This window comes from Triticum urartu, chromosome 5A, assembly GCF_056163025.1.
Source record: "Triticum urartu cultivar PI428250 chromosome 5A, HENAU_Tu73, whole genome shotgun sequence".
NCBI classification, from domain to species: domain Eukaryota; kingdom Viridiplantae; phylum Streptophyta; class Magnoliopsida; order Poales; family Poaceae; genus Triticum; species Triticum urartu.
The window spans coordinates 324073305-324082755 of record NC_141877.1 but is presented as its reverse complement, the minus strand read 5'-3'; the positions used below and the strand labels follow the sequence as shown (position 1 = coordinate 324082755).

The window sequence follows — 9451 nt, the reverse complement described above, 5'->3', positions numbered from 1 at the left end:
GAAAGCTGTGAAGCAGCCCAAAGTCGCACCGTCAAAACCCCGGAAGGCCCTGCCCAAGATTAAAGTGGCCGTCCCCATCGCTTCTGGGTAATTATTATGCTCGACCTCTTAGTTTTTGCAGGACTCAATCTTTGGTCGATTCACTTTCCTGTTTTAACCGAGTGAATTCTGAAATCTGTAGTGATGCTACCTCTGGGACTTCTATTTACCAAGATGACGACGACGAGGAGATGGAAGATGCGGTCACTTCAAACGCGGGTATAATTCTTGACATCTTGTATTTACTTTATCAGCCTTTTTGACGGTTGACTGAACTCTTGCAATTGATTGCCTTGCAGCTCCACCCAATGTTATTGAACTTCCAGATGATGACGAAGATGTGCCACAGAGACCCATGGGAAGGAGGGGCAGGACTTCGAGCAGGAAGGCACCAGCTAGCAAGACGTCCCAGTCGACGCCGGCGACGGAACCAGTGATTCAGCAGTCCGGAGACCTCAACTGGGCTTCTGTTACTTTTGCCGTTCCAGTGTCGAGTGAACGCCCTTTATCATCGACTGCACAAGTTCCTGTTTCATCTGTACAACACCACGCCTCGGATCCTCAAGATGCCGCGACTGAACCACCGTCTTTGTTGTTCGTCACCCATCACGTTCCGGAGGATCAGGCAAGCGCTGCTAAAGAAGCTATACGCCAAGCAGGCCTGATAATGGAGCGGGTGAAGATGGTGCATGAGACCAGCCAAGCTGCCTATGATGCCAGTGCAGCTCTTCAAGCCAATGTCCAGGTTAGTTGATTTCCGACTGATCTCCTAGGTTGACGCTTGTTCTGTTAGGATATGCTACCTGAAAACTTTGGACTAGTGGGGGCACACAGAGTGGACCCACTGGGTGTAGTCCCCGAGGCCACCGTCGAATATGTGATTCGGTGGGGGTCTTAATAAAAATATCATGTTCTTCAGTTCTTCCACTCGGTCTGGGCGGGCCATGTCGAGTGGAACCTGAACCAGTGGGGGCACGCTGAGTGCACCCACTGGGTGTAGTCCCCGAGACCGCGGTCGACTGCGGGCAGTTGGTTGTGGTCTGAGAATAATTGTTGCCTCTTTTTTTTGCATTCTTCCACTCGGTCTGGATGGACGGTGTCGAGTGGAACCTGGGGGCACGCTAAGTGCACCCACTAGGTGTAGTCCCCGAGACTACTGTTGAATGTTTGATTCTGCAGTAGTCTTAGAATTCTTTTCACTCATAAGCGAATAATATTTGATTCTGTCCACTGATATATCTTTTTACGGACTTCAGAAATCCTGTGAGCTCATCTCCCAATTTGCTGAATTCGAGAAGAAGCAAATACAGCTCAATCTGGACTTGGAGTTGGCGAAGCAGAACTTGCAGAAGGCCAAAGACGAAACAGCTGGTATGGAAGGTAAAAACTTGTCGACTGTGGAATTGGGATGTCTCTCAAGTCATCTCCTCGTTCTTCTCTCTGAACCGAGTGCTTGTTTGTTGTATGTGTGTGTGTGTGTTAGAGAAAATGAGGCAGGCTCTGGCACAGAAGGACCTTGATCTTGCCGTAGCGCAGAAGGAGGCTCAGGAGAAAACAACACTCGCCGATAAGAAGCTGGCTTCAGTCGGGGCGCTAGAGGAAGACAACGCCAAGCTGAAGACTGCTCTTGCCGAAGCTAATAGAGAAGTTACCCGTCTGAAGAAGGACAAAGTAGCTTTGAACAACAAGATTGAAGACATTTCTCGTAAGATAAATGACCTGGAGGCTTATCTGGGGGCACTCGCCAGGAAATTGTTCCTTATGCTTGAAGGTACCGTTCCTTTTCCGACTGTTTTGCTATTTTCGATTCACCATAAAGCCATCGACTCATTAGTTCTTTGTAGTTGTAGAATTCTGCCAAAACTTTGAGGAAGAAACTGGGCGAATCGAGACAAGCTTGGACCCCATCAATTCCTCTGTCAAGGATGAAGCCGCCATGAACGTGCTTCGACTGGAATCCCGCCTTGCTAGAGTTACAGACTACCTCGCTCGACTGAAGGCCGTGGTGTCGCGGATCGACACGGCACTTTGGCCAAAGGAGACGCTCCAAAATGACCTCGAGTCTTTGATGACTCGACTCAATGAGATCCCTGGTCGAGTGCAGGAATGGAAGAAATCGTCTGCTCGATGTGGTGCCGATGTAGCTCTGTCTCTTGTTCGCGTCCATTGCAAGGAGGCCAAAGAAGAGAAGTTAGCAGCGATCAAGGTTGCCAACACCAAGAGACTTGAGTTCTAGTCTTTTATGGAGACCTTCATTGCTGCCGCTACTCGAATTGCAGATGGAATCGACCTGGATGAGTTCATCGAGCCTGCCAGTCCTCCTCCTGCGGCGTGAACAAACTTTTTATGACCCGATTAAATTTGCCTCGGTATGCCGAGTGGTTTTGTAACAGTTAAACTCCTTCGGGCCTGATGCCTGAGTACTTTTATCTGCGGTTCTGAACTTTGTTGTTTTTTAATCTCTTGACTCTGAGTGGGACTTGATTCTTCAGTCTGAATTGTTACTGACTCTGTGATGCAGCTCTGTCGAGTGGACCATGGACAAGGGCACTTGGTGCCGTCCATGACTTGCACCTCACCGTCCTTGCGGATCGGGATGGAGCGGACATTATACTTGTGTCTCAGCTCCGTCGAGTGGGTCATGGATAGGGGCACTTGGTGCTATGCACGACCTGCACCTCGTCGTTCTTGCCGATTGGGATGGAGCGTACATCATACTTGTGTCGCAGCTCCATCGAGTGGGTCGCGACCAGGGGCACTTGGTGATGTGCACGACTTGTACCTCGTCGTCCTTGCGGATTGGGATGGAGCGGACATCGTACTTGTGTCACAGCTCCGTCGAGTGGGTCATGGACAAGGGCACTTGGTGCTGTGCACGACCTGCACCTTGTCGTCCTTGCGGATCGGGACGGTTTTTAACTTAGGCGAGTACGGGACTGCAGCTAAGCCTCCGAGTGGGAGGATTGCTCTCCACTCGGTAGGATTTTAGGAAACTTCGGCGAGTACGGAACTGCAGCTAAGCCCCCGAGTGGGAGGATTTCTCTCTACTCGGTAGGATTTTTTAAACTTAGGCAAGTATGAGACTGTAGCTAAGCCCCCGAGTGGGAGGATTGCTCTCCATTTGGTAGGATTTTTTAAACTTAGGCGAGTTCGGGACTGCAGCTAAGCCCCCGAGTGATAGGCTTACTCTTCACTTGGTAGGATTTTTTAAACTTAGGCGAGCATGAGATTGCAGGTAAGCCCCCGAGTGGGACAGTTTCTCTCCACTCGGTAGGATTTTTTAAACTTAGGCGAGCTGCAGCTAAGCCCCCGAGTGAGAGTGAGGGAGTCCTGGATTAGGGGGTCTCCGGACAGCCGGACTGTTGGACTGCGAAGGTACAAGATTGAAGACTTCGTCCCGTGTCCGGATGGGACTCTACTTGGCGTGGAAGGCAAGCTAGGCAATACGGATATGTATATCTCCTCCTTTGTAACCAACCTTGTGTAACTCTAGCCTCCTCTGGTGTCTATATAAACTGGAGGGTTTTAGTCCGTAGGACAACATACAATCATACCATAGGCTAGCTTCTAGGGTTTAGCCTCTTTGATCTCGTGGTAGATCAACTCTTGTAATACGCATATCATCAAGAACAATCAAGCAGGACGTAGGGTATTACCTCCATCAAGAGGGCCCGAACCTGGGTAAACATCACGTCCCCTGCCTCCTATTACCATCCGCCTTAGACGCACAGTTCGGGACCCCCTACCCGAGATCCGCCGATTTTTACACTGACATTGGTCCTTCCATTGAGAGTTCCACTGTGTCGTCACTGTAAGGCTTGATGGCTCCTTCGATCATCGCTAGCGATGCGGTCCAGGGTGAGGCTTGCCTCCCCGGACAGATCTTCATATTCGGCGGCTTCGCACTGCGGGCCAATTTTCTTGGCCATCTGGAGCAGATCGAAAGCTACGCCCCTGGCCATCAGGTCAGATTTGGAAACTTGAACTACCCGGCCGACATCCGCGGAGACTCGATCTTCGACGGATTCGAGCCCACGCCAGACGCGTCGCACAGTCGCAACGAGCATGACATAATTCTGCCGTCGGACAGGGTTTGGGAGATCGCATCCACAACTACTCCGACCGTTAGCCCGGAGCAAATCGCGCCATCCGAGAGCGGAGGGATAGACCCCGCCATGGAGGCCGCACTCTCAGTGGCGATAGAGCCAGATACTGACTTCACCCCTTACGAGAGCCGTGTCGCCGAACCAAGGGATTCATCTACGGCCACAAACTCTAAGCCGCTCACATCCGTGCCCGTGGAATCCGACTGGGCGCCTATCATGGATTTCACCTCCGTGGATATCTTTCAGCACTCACCTTTCGGAGATGTGCTAAATTCATTAAGGTCTCTCTCCTTGTCAGGAGAACCTTGGCTGGACTATGTCCGGCTAGAATGGGATGTGGATGACGAAGAAATTCGCTGCCCACCCACCACCCACTTAGTAGCCACTGTCGATATGCTCGACTTCGAATCCGAAGACATCGACGGTATGGATGACGATGCCGGAGACAAACAGGAACCACCGCCCATAGGACGCCGGACCACCACTTCATCACATGACGTATACATGGTGGATACACCCAGAGAGGGCAATGGCGAAGAGACAGTGGGGGATGCACCCTCCAAGCAACCCAAGCGCCGACGTCAGCGGCGCCGCTCTAAGTCCCGCCATAGCAGAAACACCGATAACAGCGCAAGAGGGAATAATAGTCCACTCGACTCTGGAAGAAACGACAACTGCACCACCCCGGTTGCAGAAAACGATCAAGATGCAAATTGCAAACATAGTACGGATCCGACATCCGAACACGATGACGCCAAGGATAAGCCTCATCAAACCCCGTCTGGGGAAGAAAGCAGTCCGGACGAAGATGCATGCATCATCCCGAAAACACACTTGGAGTAAGAGAACCTCCGTAGAAGGCTTATTGCCACAGCGAGGAGCCTGAAGAAACAGAAGCAAAGGCTCAAGGTCGCACAAGATACGCTCAACAGCAAGTGGAACAAAGTAACAAAGTATGGTGGAAGTTACCATAAAAATAGCTATCCAAAGCACAAGCTATTACCGGAATTCGACGATGAGGCCTTAGAGCCCATACGGCCGAAAAGTGATACGGCCAACCAGCCGGATCCACCACCCTCCGAACGCGATAGAGCGGCTAACAAAGTCGCGCATAAGTCAACACACGATATACGTGAGAACTTGCATCAAAAATCCGGCGCGACCAAATCTATCTATGGATCTAGGAAGCGCGCTACGGTACACAACCAACATCGAATACTACAACCGTCCGAACACCATGGCGCATCCCAATACAGGGGCGCCGCACACCCCTTATGTTTCACTAATGAGGTGCTGGATCACGAATTCCCAGAGGGATTCAAACCGGTGAACATAGAGGCGTATGACAGAACCACAGACCCTGGAGTCTTGATAGAGGACTTCATCCTCCATATTCATATGGCTCGCGGAGACGATCTCCGTGCCATTAAATACTTGCCCCTCAATCTTAAAGGGTCAGCTCGGCACTGGCTAAAAAGCCTCCCCGAAAACTCAATCGGAAGTTGGGAGGAGCTCGAGGACGCTTTTCGGGACAATTTTCAAGGGACTTATGTCCGACCTCCGGATGCAGATGATTTAAGTCATATAATCCAACAGTCTGGAGAGTCTGCCTGAAAACTTTGGAATAGGTTCCTCACCAAGAAGAACCAAATTGTCGACTGTCCGGACGCCGAAGCCTTACACTACAAAAAAATACACTTATGTGATGATACGTGTTTGTCATAGTAGGTCGCGTTTTTTGTCATGCATGTACATCCATGACAAATTTATGACAGAATCAAGATAGTCATACCTGTGCTGTCGTAGAAGTGTTCCATGACATTACCAAAATTATCATCACGAAAGTGTCCACTTCCATGACAATAAATGGTGCGTCACAGAAGTGCTTTCGTCAAGGATGACCGACACATGGCATCCACCGTAATGGAACGTCGTTAAGCTATCGGGTCGGGTTTTGGATCCGATAACCCGTTAACAGCCCTGACCAATGGGGATTTTCCACGTGTAAAATCATCATTGGATGGAGGAAACATGTGTCGGCTCATCGTCGGGACAGATGTCATCCACTCATTGGACAGAAGGCGCCTATGATACGTTGACACATGGCACGACCCAACAGAGGCCCATTCCTGTGAAAAGGCCGGCCCGTTTGACTTGGTCAAAAGGTGGCGGGCCGGCCCATGGAAAGCCTGTTAACGGCGTGTTCGCATATAGCCCATTTATAGCCCGCTAACCCAAGGCCCGTTACGCCCTATCCGAATTAGGCCCAGTAGCGTCATGTGGGCCATCCAATATGATTCCAGCCCGTTTTCACTTCTGGCCCATGTATGGCCCATGACGTCTTTCGGCCCATATGAGGCCCTATGTAACTCTTGGCCTATTAACGACCCGTGGTGAAACTGACCCGTAATGAATAGTGTATCACTTTACACCCATTAACGGCCCGTGGTGAAACTGGCCCGTAATGAATAGTGTATCACTTTATACCCATTAACGGCCCGTTATTCCGTTGGGCCGTCTCCAGCCCATGTTATCTTTCGGCATTCTCAGATCCCATTTATTCTTGGGCTCATTTCCAGCATTCGTTTACTTACGGCCCGTTACTGTCATTTTCTGGTTGTGGGCCAAATTCAGCCTGTGGTTACAGTCGGCCCGTTTGTGATCTGTTAATACGTTGGGCCGTTTTCATAGCGTCATCAAATACGGCCTATTAACGATGGCCCGTTATGGTCGGCCCATGAACGGATGATTCCAACTCTATCCCGTTTACGGCCAGAATGTGGTCTGTTTGGCCCATGTTTGGCCAATCGATCATACGGCCCGTATAAGGCCCATTGATGATACGACCCGTAGAAGGCCCATTGATGATACGGCTCGTAGAAGGCCCACTGTTTCTACGTCCTGTAGAAGGCCCACTGTTTCTACGGCCCATAGAAGGCCCACTATTTCTACGGCCCGTAGGAGGCTCAGTGTCACTACAGTAAATATTAGCCCATGGTTATTGTGGCCTAGTTTTAAAAAATAGGTTATTTCAGCCACTAGCAAACCGCAGAAAAAGAACTGCACTGACTACAAGCAAACAAATAAACAAGACAACAAGGAAATAAATAAGCAAGCAACTTACAGTAGGCTATCACGGCTATTACACATATTACATCCACTGGGCATCAAAGTTCGCCACTAGTGCAAATATAGGGAACACAGCAGCATATAAACGCCGCAACAAAACAAGTCCAGAACTGAAACCACTTCAGAAGAGCTCAAGAAACAATATCCTGGGTACCCATAATGCTGGCAAGATGCTTAGCAAGCTTATTAACTTTCTCTTGTTTGGCGCTTAAGTCCTCCAGCGCTTGCTGTTGCACCAGAAAGTATGCATCTGAATTCTGCAGGGACTTCCTCAGTCCTTCGGCTTCCTGTCGCATAACATCTGATCGATGTCTTTCAACTTGAAGTTGAGACTCAAGAAGCCGAACTGATTCAGGCAATGAGTTCGAAGAGCTGGTGCCAGCAGTGGTAGCCAGTAACTCGAACACTACATCAAGACAGGACTTTGGGGTTGTCTCAGTGTCTTCCATATAGTTTTTATCAGCTTTCTTGGAGACCAACAGGGAAGTCTCACTATCTTGAACCTTATCTGCATTACTTCCTTTACCATTGCATAACAGGGTACTCTTCTCCAATATTTTATCCGCGTTCTAAAAGAGAAATAAACAAACACATCTCAGGTTTACAATGTAGTATATGAAACTCATTTTGGTAAACCAGTTCAGTAGTAAGGTGGACAGGATAACAACATGAAACAAACATATATCTATGTAGTATGGTCACTGTATGGTCTATATCATTCTAGTTTATGTTGCCAAATCAAGATAGATATAGTTCGAATCATATCTATTTAAGACAAAGCAGCATAGACAGAATATAAGTGTGGGAAAATACACAACAATAACAACACTTGTAATGTGCATGGCATGAGAACATAACTGTTTATTCAATTGAAACTGAAATCAACATAGAGCAAGTTACAACAGCAAACAACCAAACACGTTGAAGAAACAGGTTTAAAACATACCTGTTGCGCCATTGGAGTTTCAATTGCATCCTTCAAATTTGAAATTAGTTGGTATCAGTAAATACAGTGATGCAAGAGCAAAGTAGTATGAACCATAGCTACGAAACCTGACCTGAGAACAATTCTTCTTCTGCTTTAAGCATTGACTTCGGGTTCGGAGTGGTGGTCCTCGTGATTTGGGCACTGCAGTTGCCTTACTAACTGCTCGTGTTTGGGTGCTCTGTGATGGAGACGGTGCTGTGTCAACGGGAACTGGGTGTCTATCTGTTGGGGTTGGGGTTAGAAGGGGTGTAGCTGGTTCTCTGTCCAACTGGGTAGGGGTACAATCTGCATGAGTGTGGGTTATGTGTGGTGGGGCTGGTTCTTGGGCAAGTACAACCGTGGTTCTATCAGCATCGACAGGTAGCACGATCTTTTCTGAAGACCGTGTTTTTACTCCCACAGATATTGCCATCACCCCCTCCAATTGAAAAGGCTGATAAACAAGAAAAGTAATTGAATGTACAGACATTGTAAGATAGACATGTGCAATGGATAGTAGGGAAGAAAACAGGGCATGAAATAATTCACATTTATGTTGTCTAAGCAAACAGAATAGCAGGACATAATTTCACATATATGATGGCTAATTAAACAGGATAGCACGACACAATTTCACATGTATGATGGCTAACTAAACAGGATAGAATGACATACTTCAAAATATGATGACTATGTAAACATGATGACATGATATAACTATACGATGTGTTTATTAAAGTGGTTGGCATTCCATAAATCACAAACATGCTGTCAATGGAAACATGATGGCATGATATAATTCACGGACAGAATGACATAATTTAAATATGATGACTATGTAAACAGGATGAGATGATATAACTATATTATGTCTTTAGAAAATGGGTTGGCATGCCATAATTCAGATACATGTTGTCTATGTAAACATCATGGCATGACATAATTCAAATATATGATTTTTATACTAAGGAAGTGAGCAGAGGGCAATCGCATATATGATGTGTCAACTAAGGAGATGGCATTCAGTATTGTGTATATGATGTAAAAACTAAGCCTTGCAATACAACATATGCATTATATGAGTAATATAACCCTGCCAAGTTTGAGCATACACCTCAGGGGGATAATAGGACTGGTCATCTGCCTCTGAATCCTCCTCTGAAGAGCTATCTGTAACCAGCAAGATATCTGCTTCAGCAGGTAGCATTAT

At 47.8% G+C, this 9451-nt stretch overlaps 1 protein-coding gene across 1 annotated transcript; it reads left to right on the top strand.

Moving 5' to 3' along the window:
• The first annotated feature begins 1527 nt into the window (after positions 1-1527).
• Positions 1528-2275, top strand: LOC147971243 (uncharacterized). The gene is made up of 2 exons (XM_087523884.1): positions 1528-1810; positions 1890-2275. Exons 1-2 carry the CDS (start codon positions 1528-1530, stop codon positions 2273-2275), a joined length of 669 nt encoding a protein of 222 aa, XP_087380010.1.
• The last annotated feature ends 7176 nt before the right edge of the window (positions 2276-9451 follow it).

Bases quoted from the DNA above. Each gene is read 5' to 3' on its own strand.
- LOC147971243 (XM_087523884.1), top strand. From the start codon at position 1,528: ATGAGGCAGGCTCTGGCACAGAAGGACCTTGATCTTGCCGTAGCGCAG. The intron at 1,811-1,889 runs GTACCGTTCCTT...TTGTAGTTGTAG, and splicing joins ATTGTTCCTTATGCTTGAAG to AATTCTGCCAAAACTTTGAG.